Source organism: Populus nigra, chromosome 1 (genome assembly GCF_951802175.1).
Source record: "Populus nigra chromosome 1, ddPopNigr1.1, whole genome shotgun sequence".
Classification (NCBI taxonomy): domain Eukaryota; kingdom Viridiplantae; phylum Streptophyta; class Magnoliopsida; order Malpighiales; family Salicaceae; genus Populus; species Populus nigra.
In genome coordinates this window covers 48011303-48026717 of record NC_084852.1, presented here as the reverse complement: position 1 = coordinate 48026717, position 15415 = coordinate 48011303, and the positions used below count along the sequence as shown (strand labels likewise).

At 32.5% G+C, this 15415-nt stretch overlaps 2 protein-coding genes and 1 long non-coding RNA gene across 3 annotated transcripts; all 3 read right to left on the bottom strand.

The window, feature by feature from the left end:
- Nucleotides 1-4954: 4954 nt before the first annotated feature.
- LOC133701504 (uncharacterized) lies at nt 4955-6115 on the bottom strand. The gene is made up of 2 exons (XR_009843588.1): nt 5735-6115; nt 4955-5644 (listed from the first exon to the last, which is right to left on the bottom strand). It is a non-coding gene; the product is annotated as an uncharacterized LOC133701504 (long non-coding RNA).
- Nucleotides 6116-9003: 2888 nt separating this feature from the next.
- Nucleotides 9004-10606, bottom strand: LOC133701606 (UDP-glycosyltransferase 91A1-like). Its single transcript, XM_062125582.1, has one exon. It carries the CDS (start codon nt 10495-10497, stop codon nt 9070-9072), a length of 1428 nt encoding a protein of 475 aa, XP_061981566.1. The 5' UTR covers nt 10498-10606; the 3' UTR covers nt 9004-9069.
- Nucleotides 10607-13750: 3144 nt separating this feature from the next.
- On the bottom strand, nt 13751-15231 carry LOC133701429 (DNA-directed RNA polymerase I subunit 2-like). Its single transcript, XM_062125345.1, has 2 exons — nt 15134-15231; nt 13751-14477 (listed from the first exon to the last, which is right to left on the bottom strand). The coding sequence occupies exons 1-2, from the start codon at nt 15152-15154 to the stop codon at nt 14073-14075; spliced, it is 426 nt and encodes a 141-aa protein (XP_061981329.1). The 5' UTR covers nt 15155-15231; the 3' UTR covers nt 13751-14072.
- Nucleotides 15232-15415: the final 184 nt, after the last annotated feature.

Sequence of the window (15415 nt, the reverse complement as noted above, 5' to 3'; positions counted from 1 at the left end):
TAGTCCGTGGGTCCAAAGCATTGTAGGATAACTTTGGTGAATTCCTCCCAATTCATCGGTCCTCGATCCCTTGTAAACCAATGATACCATTGTAAGGCAAGCTTTTCGAGATGGAATGACGCTAGCTGCACTTGCTGCGTGTGTTCAATCCCTTTAAACTCAAAGTATTGTTCTGCTTTAAAAATCCACCCGGTAGGATTTTCATCACCACGATATATTGGAAAATTCAATTTGAGTTGAGTATGATGTTGAATTCTGTCAGTTGGCTAATTCTGGACTCTGTCAAAAACATTCTGATACCTTTCGAAACATGGACATGTGAAGGTGGCCGGACTGCTGCCTGACGCCTCTCCTCTCTCAAAGGATTTGCCTTCCCTGTCTTGTGGAGGATCTTGGCGGCTAAGTCGAAAGGCTTGTAGTTCGGCCATGACACCCTGTAATGTCGATGTAACCTGGGAAAAATTTTGTTTTATCTCATTCAAGTTGTGTTTCATCTCATTAACGTCTTGTTTCGTCTCATCAAAGCTGGACTCATGACGGGTCAAGATGTCGATGACTTTTGTTCGGAATTCTGCATTTGATTTCGAACGTGTATCCATTAACCGAAACCGGGCTCTGATACCACTGATAAAAGAATTTTGGATAGTAAAGAAGAAGAAGAATAACAGAGGTTGAAGAGTGTTTGAGTTGTTTATTCGATACCTTATTCCTTTTCTTTTGCTGCCTAAATAGGCCAACAAACATTACAACTGACAAGCAATGAAATAGCAATAAAACAGGAAATCCTAACAGAGTGGCTGCTAAAGATATGGAGCATCATACTAACAGCCTTAACTTATTTGACCGATTCTAGTGCAATAATACATTACACAACAATACTGCAATAATCCTTCTGACTTGGTCCAACCTCACGTGTACCTCAAGGCCACCAGGTCTGATTCATATCAGAGTCTCTGGATGTGAAGAAATCTGATCAAAGCAAAGCCTTGAAACAAACCTCTGCAATCCTTCTTCTATATATCGAAATTGCACTCCTTTCTCTCAACGTTGAAGCTAGAGCTGCATGCTTTATAATCTAGCTGAGCATCGACTGCTGGAAATGGAGCATGGTTACGATAATTCAACATTATATTAAAATCATCATCGCATCCAAATGTTTGTTCTGTGTCAGTTGATTCTGCTTAGCACTACTGATAGTTATGATTAAGCTAGACAGATATAGTAGCAATATAACAACGAATCCAATATTTTTTTAAAAAAAAAAGAACTTCATATTGATAAAAAAATAATAATTCTAATTGATCTAATTATTAAAGAATTAATTCAATCTAATAAGGTGAAATTTTAATGTATAATTTATATAATTCTCAAATAAACAGTAAATTTACATTTCTTGATAACGCCGCTGGCCAGCTATTAAGGATTATCAAGCTAGTGTTCCTGCCTGCCTAACCGTTACTAACAGCCAAAGATTCTTCCCGCCCAGAACCCTCTCTATAACGACTAACCTTCCTTGCCCATCCATCATACTGAGATATCTGCTTTCTTTCTCTCTTCGTTGCTCTTTCAAGAAAATTTGTACTAGTTTCTTTATTTCATATTCTGTGCTTCAAGCATGGATGGAAATAACAATGTAAGAGGTTATTCTGATTGAGATCTCACCCGTCGCGTGGAGCTAGGATCACTATTCTTCACTCAAGGCAACTATGCTGATGCTGCTAGTTGCTTCAGGGATGCTCGTGATGCCAGGTAAGTTTTCTTTTCTTTGTGCTTCTCGTTACTCTTTAGGTTTCTTTATGCCTTCCTTTATGAGTTCTTTTATATTTAACCCTTCTTTATTCAGCATTCAAATTCATGGTGAATCTTCTTTAGAATGCGCCATTACCAGCTAGAGCCATGGCCTTTCCTTGCTGTGTCAAGTTCCAGTTCCGGTAAATGATCCAATGGCTTTTGTACCAAAGGAAGTTGATTACTATGAAGGTTCAGTACTACCATTTCCTAGTAAAGCTTTCGGGACATATAGAGGTTAGTACTTGCCCTTGTAAATATCATTTAATTCTTACCTTCTCATGATCAATGTATTAAAACACACACGCATAAGTGCGCTTGCTTGCTTTAGAAATCCGTTTTTCGGGTTCTTAAATTGATCCAAGTTCATGATCCTTATTATAGACTCTGGACATCATGTTTTAGTACTGCTCTCTCTGGTTATAGCACCCACAAATTTTTAAGTTTCTATCAGATTTTCATTAGAGAGGCGGATGCAGAAAAAGCCCTCTGTGTATAAAATTAATGAATTCTGAAGTATTAATTTAATGTAATTTGACAGAAAAGGATGAAGAGTCCTTGCATGTTCCAAAACTATAATAGAATTTGTTAGAAAGTGCATGATGTCTCATCAGTTTACATTTTGTGGCTATTGAAGTTCAGTTAGGTAGATTTTTCCATTAAAAGAATCAGCATAACTCATCTGGTTATGTCAAATTTGTCTGGAAAAACTAACTCCTTAGGTTTATGTTCTTGTTCATGATCATAGGGGTAATGGAGGAGAATTACGTAAGAATTCTAGAGGTTGCAAAGGGAGAACAAAATCTTGCATGGTCGCTTATGGAATATCGAATAGACAACTACTTACTGAAAGGAAACGTACTGTGTGCCCTGGGGGAGGTTGCATTCAGAAGAGGTTTGCTTTTGCTTTCGCATTATCTTCTTTTCTGATTTAATCAATATGCTAAAAGAATATATTGATTAAATCACACTTCCTGCTCTACATTTTGAAGGGGAGTCAAATCCTCAGCGTTACTATTTCGAAGCATCGTCCATTTTCGATACTTGGCTTGGAGAATACAGTAAGCGAGGAGCGGATTTGTATCCATTGCCGGTTTGGTGTATAATCTCATTGACAATTACCTTGTGTGTTACCGTTTCCATCTATCTCAAATGTCCCGCCTGCGTTCTAATTGATCACATCCTTGCATCAGAATCTAGATATGTGAAACTATTGATCTGCCTGGAAGGTGGTGACGAGAGTAAAGCCCTTGCACATGGTTATGAGGCTTATTTAATATATGATGCTCTACACAAGAAGCTATTGTCTGAAATAGATTCGGAGACACGGACAACAAATCAGAGAAGAGGATCAAGTTCTGTACTGACACAGACGGATCCCTCTATGCCGCAAAAGAAAGATGAAGCCAACCAGATGCATGATATCATAACGGAGCTGGCAATCAAGGCAAGTTTTTATGAGAGACACATTCTCTATTTGTATTGGTTACATGACAAGTCAGCTGAATCCCTTGTCTTTTCATTTTTGAAGATTCAACAGAAAGGCTCATTCCTCTGACTAGTCCGGGAAATAACTTCGGGCTCTCCTGCTGGTCGCAGATGCGCAAGAGGAACAGTCGAAATTAACACAAATCTTGAACTCTGAGGAACATATTGATGACTAAAAACTGACCTGCCAATTGATTCTCTGAAACTTGCTTTGTGTGGTTAGATGAGAGTATGGTTTCATAGAATCCCACTGTGAGCAATGGCAGTTCAGCCATGGGATTTCAACTGGTTATGACAAAATCGATACAATGCAGACGAGGTACATGGCCATGCTACAAGATGCAAGGCGGAAACTAAATCATGCGAGGTGATCAATTTTGGATGTGAAATTGGTGATACAAACAAGAAAGGACATGCAAGAGTCCCTGGATGTGAGAATTTTGATCGAAGCAAAGCCTTGGCACAAACCTCTGGAATCCTTCCTCTATCGAAATTGCACTCCTTTCTCTCAACGTTGAAGCTAGAGCTGCTTTATAATCTAGTTGAGCATCGACTGCTAGGAATGGAAGCATAGCCATGATAATCAATGTTATAAGAAATCATCATCGCATCCAAAACGTTATAAGAAGAAAAAATTATCATCGCCATCCTCTTATTTGGTTTTTATTTCGCTTTGCAACTAGTTTTTCAAAAACTACACTTTGATGTAAAGTAGATTTTAAAATTTAATGAAACGAATATAATGCGATTAGAATCTAATCATTACTATACTGCTCATTTTCTCTCTCGATCTCATCTTCTCTTCTCTCTCATGCTCTCTCTACTATATTTTCCATCAAACACAGATCCAAAAAGAAAAAAATCAAACACAAATCCATCATTTTATACAAAATCAAACAATAGTTCTTCTTCTCTGTCACATTCTCTTCTCGGTTTTGAAATTAATTTCTAGTTTGGAACTCAACAATAAAAGGTATGCTTCAATTCTTTTCTTGAATCAAGATTTCAAAATTTATTGGTTGTGCTTTTTGTTATTGTTAAATTTTTAGAATATAAGTTTTGTTTTCTCGATCTAACAAAAAATTAGCAAATTTGTTGCTTAAAATTGAAAATGGGAATCACAAAGTATAATAGCCCTAAACAATTGGATTTTTTTGGTTCAATCTATAAATTCCAGACTTCCAAACATGTTTTGGGGAGTAAAAATTGCTCTGTTGGATTCTGTACAGTGAAGGATATCTGAGCTCATTGCCGCTCTTGATTAATTTATTTGTCCAGCTATAACCAATGAATAGCTAGCTTGATGTTCAGTCCTCATGGATTGTTATGAATTATTTGTTTTCCGGTGAAATATCCTGGGGAGGATGGAGAGACGACTCCAGCTGCAGGAGCTGTGGCATGCAGCTTGCAATCCTTGGGATCTTTTGGCTAGTGTTTTCTCTAAATATAGTGTGTTCTTTTGCCCTTTGATCCTTACGTCTTTTCTTCTTGTCCTCTCATTTTTTATTGACCCAACCCAGTGTTCTTGTAAATTTAACTCTTTTTTTTGTTATTTTTAGATTTTAGAAGCTATTTAGTCATTATTTGAAATATTTCGTCAGCCTTATAAATAAATAGATTTTAATTTTACCAATATAAAATTTAACATGCTATAATTTAAAAAAAATTAACTGCAAAGTGAAATAAAGATAGTCATAGTAATTTATAACAAAGTATCCATCATGAACTTTGCATGGTGGCTTGAGACCTTAGTTCTTCTGACATTAGATATGCAACAGTCATTGAAATCTACAAATATACGCATTTTTCTCTCACGTAGAAAAAATTTGAGGATCAGAGCATGCAGAAATTTAGAAGCATAAATTGGAATGAACATACAAAGAACCTATTGTAGAGGAAATCAGACCACGACAAGCTGTGCATTGCAGAAGTAAAACTTGCATCTTGGCCATCAAGTGTCTATCTTTTTTGCTTTACTAGCGCCCCATATATATCTGCAATAAACCCGGTACTTTCGCTGCGTATTTATTCACATAATTCACCAACAATTTCTTCTTGCTGATTGTTAGCAACCACCCAATTCTCCTGGCCTCCTCAATCAGCTTCTTGGAAGCCAAAACATCATACTTAGGGCAAAGCCTTTTAGCAGTTGAATACATAAGAAACTTGGGATTGACAATTATGGTCTTCTCAAAGCATACCAATACAAGTGGATATTGCTTAAAAGCTCCCATAATCTCCTCTCCACCAATTTAAACCAACAAGTCTAGCATTTATGAAGACAAGAGCTTTGGGTGAACGCCCGGATCCTTAACACCATTGACCGAGTAAAATCCATGCAATAATAACCATGAAAAACGCTTGATAGCTGCGAAAATTCTCAATAAAGGAGAGAATCTTACCATCATTTCTCTAAAATACCGGATTCTGATACGATAAGGTAGAGGCAGAAGCTTACCCACAAAGCCATTCGCGCTCGCGATGAGGAGCAAACAAAATTGGGTTGAAATCCATGTGGGCTTCCCTTACAATCTGCTCTGTCAATTTGTTTGCCTTAAAATCTAACCTGGATCTTCTGTGAAACTGAAAGAGTAGATTGTAAGGGAAGTCCACTTGGATTTCATGAGCTCATGAGGAGCCATCAGCAGATGATGGTGATGAAAATGTAGAAGCAGCCAGCAGCGGGCGGCGACGACGACGATGATGATGAAGGTTTATCGGAAACAAAATAAGTGGAGGAAACTAGAAGTAAGCCTTTTGAGGTAGCCGTCTTACGAAGGGAACCTCAATTGGGCCAGACTTAAAAATAAGAGGGCTGAGCTTAAGATTCCTTTTCAAAAAAAAAAAAAAATGTTGAAATGATAGAAATGAGTTTGTTTCAAATATTGATTATTACTCGAGAAGGATTAAAAATTTCCTTCCAAACTAAAGCTATATTTTATATTTATAATTTTGGCTTTTTCCTTCAATAAATATGATATATATCTGAAATTAAAAGAGGGAGCAAGAGTACATTCTTTAACATTTAATTACCGTTTCTGGATATAAATTCATGTAAAATTATTTTAGAAACATATTTATTTTTATATTATTGTTTTATCTATAACCAAATACATATTTATCTTTTTTTCTAATCCTATAATGCTGTTTAAAAACAATCTAGCAATCTATTTGGAATATCAATATTTGACTTGAATTGATTTTAATTTTTTTTTTGTTATATCTCACGTAATTGATTTCACAACTTTAAAAATTGAAAGAGATAGCTACTAGAAGCCGTTTGGTAATACAGCAGGAATTGAGGTGCAACCAAACCGCAATATATATCTGTTTAGTTATATTTAAAATGTGGATTGAAATTGATGGGACTCATCACCATAGTAGCCTAGTTAGCAAAAAGTTGACAATACCTGCTGCTAACCAATAACAACCTCAACTTTTATCATCCATCAACATAATTTTTAAAATTTTAAACTCCTAAAACAAAAGGCCATTGGATAATTAATTACTTCTCTCCCAGCAAATTAATTCAAACAGCTCATCCACCGTCAAAAAAGATATAGAATTGCAAATTGTAATTTTGTGATTAATATATATATAAAGAAGAATGCCCGAAATTAGACTCATTTTATCATTTTTTTTAACCACAATCCTATTCCGTTCAACCAAGTTTTTATAAATGTTACAAAACATTTTTTTGTCAAATTTTTCTTCATTAACAATAATGAAAAATAACTTTAAACCAGTTTATATATATATATATATATATATATATATATATATATATATCTCGAAACTAAATTTTTTATTATTAAATTTTGTATGTGATGACGTTGCGCATAGTTACATAGTTTAATGAAATAATAATAAAATATTTGATATCAATATTGTTTATTTCATAATATAATAACAGTAGTTAAATCTATTATATTTAAATTAAAAATCATTAATATTAATATATATATTTTTTAATTATTTTATAACCTCAATTTGAAAAGTATTTTTTTAACCAAACACATTAAATTACTTTTTGTTTAACCTCAATTTCAACCATAATTTTAACCAAACATATATTTTTTCAAATCAACCTCAACTAAAAATAATTTTTTTAAAATCACAACTACAACAGCAATCTTAATATCTCCAAAATGCCTCCAACAGTCAATAGTGAATGTTAAATTGATGGCCTGTATAGTATGTCAAGCCAAATAGTTGTTTATCTGAACAAATATTTAGATGATTCTAGTGTTTTTAAAGAAATAAAAAAAAATTCAAGATTTATTGACTCGACTAAATTTAATTAATTCAATTAATTTAATAATATGATTAAAATATAAATAATAATAAAAAATAAAATAAAAAAAATGACATGGTGAATCCATTTATAATATCCACCCGAAAGCACTTCAAAAGTTGGAATAAAATGCTTAATTTGTTTTATTTATCAATTGAATTTTCGGATTTTTTTTTTGTTAGTGCTATGATTGATTTCAATAATTAAGATTTATTAAATACGATCAAAAAAGGCATATAGAAATTTTAAAACTACTCGAAAGTAGAGGTGAGTAAAAAACCCAAAAAACTAAGAAAATTAAAAAAAAATAACTGAAAAAATCGAACTGTGAAAAAAACCGATTAAAATTTAAACAAAACCGAATCCAAACAAAAAAAAACTAGAAAAAAACAGAGTCAAGCTGGAAAAAACCGAGCCAAAACGGCTTAAACCGGTTTTTGTTCTAAAAAACCGAATCGAACTGAAACCAGTTGGTTTGAACAGGTTTCGGTTCGGTTTCAATTTTTTTAAAAAATAATTTGTTTTTTGGTTACTTTTTTATTTTTTTATAAAAACCGATAATCACAGTTCAAGAATTAAGAAAGGGTTCTAGATAATTAATATACTAATTAACTAAATAATTAGGCACGCCTCATGCGTCGTGCTTTGACAAATCATGAAACAACGGGTCACTCTCAATTCAAAGAGTTGGATAAAAGTAGTTTTCAATACATATAATTAATAAAGAAAGTTGAAATTAATTAGTATAAAAATATCATTAATGAAGCTTTACAATTAATTAATACCAATTGATTAATTACTTGATTATGCTGGGGCTTTTTGCTCACGACACATCGTCTTCTTCATTCTTTTTTTTTTCTTTTAATTGATTAATCGTGTCAAAATTGAATTAAGAACATTCGTCTCTTAATTCAATTTTGACACGATTTCTTGTTTTTCTGACCATCAAGAAAAAAATCACACGAGGCATGGTTCAATGTACCTTAACACCAAAGTCTACCCCAATGGTTGATTTTGATTAGTGGCTATAAAAACTTTTAAGAATAAAGAGAAAAAAAAATAGCAGATATGTATTAGATTTGGGTCATTTAATTTTCATTTTCTTAATCGAATATCATTATTAATTTTAAATTTAATAACTTAAAGTATATAATAATAAATAATTAAATTAATCGATTTGAATAATTTAAATTTAACAAATATGATATAACATGATAAAAAAAAATATATTAGGAAATAACACGTACAAAATGTATTATGGGATTGAAAATAAGTGTTTAATTCATGTTTGATTTTAAATTAAATTAAATAAGAATTGAGGTTGTCTAACAATTTATTTATTTATTTTTAAAAAAACCATGTTTGATTTTAACTCAATCAATTCAAAAAGTTTCGAATTTCCGCAGTCTAGAAGTAGTTTTGAACACGTGTAATAAAGAAAGGTTCAAATTATTATAAAATACATTGATGAAGCTTTACCATTAATCCCAAATGATTAATTACTTGATCACGCTGGAGCTGTCTCTGGCCACGAGACATCGTCTATGGCTCATGATGTAACGTAAGAAGTTGACCAAGTATTGGTCTTGGATATCCTTGTTTCCAAACAAGCCTTTCATCTCCTTAGCCTTCTCTCTGTAAATCTTTCCCTCTTCCTTCACCATTACCAATCTCAACGACTCAGCTACTGAGTCTCTCGTGAACGATCCATCAGACTCATCTCGTGGTATTGGATAGCCTATTTTCTTCTCTTCGAAAACCCTTGAGTTCAACCCTTGTTCAGCCAAGAATGACAAGAGTATGAGAGCTCTCTCATGTTGAAGTGCTTCCACCAGAGAACTCCAACCAGAGTGAGTCAAGAACCCACCAACAGAGTCATGAGCCAAGATCTTGAGCTGAGGAACCCAGCTAGTGAACACCAAACCTCGCCCTCTGGTTCGATCCTCAAACCCTTCTGGTAGCTTAATCACTTCATTGTCAGTTAAGCCTCGACGAGTCCTCAGCACCCAAAAGAATGGCAGCCCAGACAACTCTAGCCCTAGAGCTATCTCGGTAAGCTCAACTTGACTTGGTTTTGCTTCACTTCCAAAAGCTACATAAACTACCGATCCTTTTTCTTGCTTGTCTAGCCAATCTTTCATTGACTTCCACATGCCACTACCTTCATCTCGGACGGCATCATCCTCGGTAGGGGCAAGTAGACCGACTGGTATAACTGGTTTCCCTATAAGCTCTTGAAATAAGTGCAACCATTCAGGTTCAAACTCCATGCAGCTCCTTATAGCCACCATCTGGCAGCATCTGAGCACCTCTTGCAGGCGGTAACTATCTGAAACGTCGGATGCATCACCTGTTATGGATTCAAAGATCCTCAAGATCTCGAATAGTTTGAACCTAACCGTGGTAGGAAATGGAATCGACTTTGGAGGGACAGTAAAATGTTCAGGTTCTGTGCGATCCTCGATCAAAGATGCTGGTTTGAGAAAACACAGTGCGGCTCCCAAAAATATACTAAAGAATGCATTTGGAATGCCAAGACCAGTGGCTATCTCTGGAAGCCAGTAAGGTGCAAAATCATAAAGAAGATAATCAATATCATGAGAAGTTGCAAGAAACCTGGTCATGGGCTCTTTAAGACCATCAAAGGCTACTTTAAGGTATTGGACCTTGTCGTACGGGACATCGGTGGTGGCTTCATCGCCTTCGAGGAGATGGGCTGCATGAGGCAGTGGGAGTTTAACGAAATTTATCAGAGGGGATAAACATGGAGGGAGTTTTGGGAGGCGGTCAATGTTTCGGGTAGTGGAGATGAATGTGATTTTGTGTCCTTTTTGAGCTATGAGTTTGGCTAGCTCCAAGTACGGGATCATGTGACCAAAGGCCAGCCATGGAAACATGGCAATATGAAGCTTAGAGTCGTCCGCCATTGATGTGAAATTCAGAGATTTGGAGTTGTTAATCTGCCGTAAAGGGTTTGGATACTAATTTATTGGTTTTGATGGCTTCTTAGCTTCACCATTATTTATTTTTTTAATTCATTCGAGGGTTGATATATATAGCTGTTAAATGATATACTTTACTTGTCAACGAAGGACCTTAAGCATGATTTAAGAATAAATATTATTCTTGGTTTAATTAGCATTGTCAACAGAGAAAAATCATAAGAACCAATATTTGACGAACTACAAAAAGAAATTAATTGAAAGAATTCTGTCTCTAAATTAGTAAAAACATCTCCATCCATTCCAAAAAGCTTTGTGATTGTTCAAAAATTAATACTGTTAAAATATTATAAATCACATAAGAAGAAAGAGACATTCTAAGTTCAAGACACTTTTGTCAATCAGGGATTCAATTTCAAAGGAGATAATTGAAAGAACCTTCCCGTAGTTTGATTTAAACTTTACAATCGCTTTCTATATTTTTATAAAATATTAAAAAAATAACTTCGAGGGTTTGATTTATAATTTTGGTTAGGATGCTGAATGGTAGCTAAGCTTTGGGCAGAACATTATTAAAAAACATCAAAATTGATGCACAAACACGTGGTTGACAAGACAATCAAGATCTAGGGGTTTCTATATTTTTATTAAAATTATAGGTTAAATAAAAAATAAAACCCATTGTTGAAGATATAAATTATGTTATTAAATATATAAACTACAAGATGAAAAATATAATTTTAAAAATTATAAAGAGTAAAATTCAGATAAAACTATAGAAGGGTTTTTTAAAACCAAGTCGTAAAAATTTAACTACTTTTTTCAGTCAAAGAAAAATTTATCTTAGTTTTCAGGAAAGTGTTTTCCTTTTATTTCAGACAGAAAACACTTTTCAGTTAAAGAAAAATTTATCTTAGTTTTCAGGAAAGTGTTTTCCTTTTATTTTAGGCGGAAAATATTTTTTGAAAGTTGTGAAAAATTTAAAAATGTCATATTATTTGCTGATTATATCAAATTTAATCCTTAAACTTTTGATTACTATATATATTTTGTTTTGAATATTTATTTTTTAATTTCATCCCTTAGAATTGTGAAAAATTAATTCTGATCTTTATTTTTATAATTGTTATTTGCTTTTTTCTTATCATTTTTAATTGAAATTTTTTATTTATCAAATTTGATCCTCATTCTTTTGATTGTTACTTATTTTATTTGAAATAATTTATGAAATATTAATTATTATTATTTTAATTTTTTCATCTTTCAATTTTTTTATTTTTTAGATTTGATTTATATTATTTTGATTATTATTTATTTTATTTGAGATAATTTATGAAATTATATTTTTTTCAATTTCATTCTCATTCAACTTTTTAATTTGTAAGATTTGTTTCTTATTATTTTAATAAACTTGAAAAAAATAAAATATTAATAAGTTATTTTCCATCTTTTTTTTCATGACATAACCAAATACGAAAAATATGTTTTAACTTATTTTTCATTATACTATCAAAATTATTAAAAAACATCAAAATTGATGCACAAACACGTGGTTGACAAGACAATCAAGATCTAGGGTTTTCTATATTTTTATTAAAATTATAGATTAAATAAAAAAATAAAACCCATTGTTGAAGATATAAATTATGTTATTAAATATATAAACTACAAGATGAAAAATATAATTTTAAAAATTATAAAGAGTAAAATTCAGATAAAACTATAGAAGGGTTTTTTAAAACCAAGTCGTAAAAATTTAACTACTTTTTTCAGTCAAAGAAAAATTTATCTTAGTTTTCAAAAAAGTGTTTTCCTTTTATTTTAGACAGAAAACACTTTTCAGTTAAAGAAAAATTTATCTTAGTTTTCAGGAAAGTTTTTTCCTTTTATTTTAGGCGGAAAATATTTTTTGAAAGTTGTGAAAAATTTAGAAATGTCATATTATTTGCTGATTATATCAAATTTAATCCTTAAACTTTTGATTACTATATATATTTTGTTTTGAATATTTATTTTTTAATTTCATCCCTTAGAATTGTGAAAAATTAATTCCGATCCCTATTTTTATAATTGTTATTTGCTTTTCCCTTATCATTTTTAATTGAAATTTTTTATTTATCAAATTTGATCCTCATTCTTTTGATTGTTACTTATTTTATTTGAAATAATTTATGAAATATTAATTATTATTATTTTAATTTTTTCATCTTTCAATTTTTTTATTTTTTAGATTTGATTTATATTATTTTGATTATTATTTATTTTATTTGAGATAATTTATGAAATTATATTTTTTTTCAATTTCATTCTCATTCAACTTTTTAATTTGTAAGATTTGTTTCTTATTATTTTAATAAACTTGAAAAAAATAAAACATTAATAAGTTATTTTCCATCTTTTTTTTCATGACATAACCAAATACAAAAAATATTTTTTAAATTATTTTTCATTATACTATCAAATATCAAAAAATAATTCACTTTCCTGAAATTTATATTTTTAAAATTTATTTTTTAAAAAAAATTATTTTTCGATAAACAGATAGGATATAGGTATTTTAACTTGAAAATACGTGTCAACTTTTTTTTTTTTTTGGTTAGGATGCTGACTGGCAGCTAAGCTTTGGGCAGAACATTATTAAAAAAAAATCAAAATTGATGCACAAACACGTGGTTGACAAGACAGTCGAGATCTAGGGGTTTCTCTAGTTAAAAATAAACCTAATATAATAGTAAACAATTTCTTGCCAGCATGAGATTTTGAAGGGGTACTTTTGACTAGTAAAAATGGTTCCAGATTCAATGCATCCAAAAATTAGAATCAATTTCCCAACAGGAATTAACAATTATGAAAATACTACAGACCCACCTGAGCAACAAGAAGAGCACGTGACATCATATTATTAAATAATTTTATGCAAAACATTTATAGTAAATTGTTTATTGCTCTCTTCTTGAACTATTTTGGCACTACAATAGGGCTTCTTTCTTTCTTTTTTTTTTTTTTTAAAAAAAGTAACAATTTTATCACCTAGATAAAACCAATGAACATTAATTTCAAAGGGTTATCATTTTTCAACTGTCATGGTTGTTTCAACATAACTCAGCAGCTAAATTCTCCAGCACCACTCATCCCAGAAAATATGGTAACCATTGCTAGGTTAGGAACAGAAAGTAGTAGCAATTCCAATCCTTGTAAATTGCGGTAGGGTGGGGAAATGAAGAAAATAAACAGTTGCTTGAGGAGAAGGAAACAATCTTTTCATAATTACGAGTTTCAAATCACAAAATATGACAACAGAATGGATGATGAGATCACCACGATTAAATATACTTGTGAAGAGAAGAAAAAACTTGTCAATGGAAGTATGAATACATGTACAAGGACGCCATTCATACCTTTCTAATTCAAGATATAGCAGCTGTTCGAATTCCTCATCCATCATGAATTGCACAAAGCCATGTACCTGGTTCCTGTCAACAGCTTGGACCCGAGGGAGGCCGAAATTGTGCCAACACTTGGTCGTGTAGATAAATGCGCTGTTCGAACTGCAAAAGGTGTCATGCTCCATCATTCAAGTGGAGGGTCATTTTTATGTTCATAGCTGCTAATTCGGCAGCTAAATATCTAAAGACATAAGGCATTGCAACAGTTTCTATCCCTTTGCTTGTTTGGCATGCATGGCATACCACTTTTTTGGGAGCCTTCACAGGAGGTAATCCACCAATATCACGCACTATTCGCCTCTGTGGTTGGTAATGTGTCGTTAGAATGCTCCCACATATAGAACATACATCAGCAATGTGATAATCAGAGCAAGTATGGAGCCTATCATGCAACAAGTATGCAGCTCCGTGGGCAAGCATTGAATCTCGTTCCATTTCTCCAAAACGAATACCTCCACCACGCTTTCTTCCCTTAATAGGCTGTCTGGTAATCTGGTCGACTGGACCAGTCGACCGGACCTGCATAACAATTGGAAAATCATAAGATTTGAGAAATTTAGAAAAATCATAATTTATGAAGTAAATTAAGCCAAAACAAAAGCATAAAACCAAGTAAAATCCTGCTTCCAGAAGGAAAGCATAAAACAGTTACAGATACATTTAATCAGAATTCACTATCAAATCAGTTAATTATCCTGTTCAATAGATTCGAATCTGATTCAAGACCAAATCAGGTTATAACCAGATCCATTGACAGCCCTGCATGGTTCAAGGAATTCCAGGTAAACAACTGGTCAAGTGCTTTGACCAACTCTTCTAAGCTAGATAGAGTACAGAATTTATGGCACAGAACACAAATGATATGAATGAAAAAAAGATAGGCCACGACAACAAAAAAAACGAACCCATACATTAAAATGGTGAACATTTGAATATATCAAAACAGGAAGTATATCTATCTAAATGCATGATTCCAAACATGGATTTTCTTATCACTTTTTTAGCTTGTAAGTCGGTAGGTGAAAACCAAGCAAATAGTGTTACAAAGAAGTACATGAGCCAAATCATTCATGATGAATGCCAAGCAAGAAAATTGATTCATAGGAAACCAAGTACATTGCATTTGTATCTATCTAGACTACCATCCAAGAAGAAAATCTGAAATAAGATCTAACCTGAAATTTGTCTGAAACCATGTGGCGAAGGCGCTGATAATAAACAGGCCCAATAAAAATTTCACATGTGAGTTCTGTTCCATAAACCCCACTGTACAAAACCTATGACTCTTTTACCGAAGGAAGTTGATTTTATTTTCAAAAATATATTCCAAACTAAGGGGTTGAAAACGAGTTCTGAAATAGATACAAAGCAGACGAGGTACATACATGACCATTTTACAAGATGGAAACTAAATCATGCGAGCGAGGTGACCAATTTTTGATGTGAAATTGGTGATA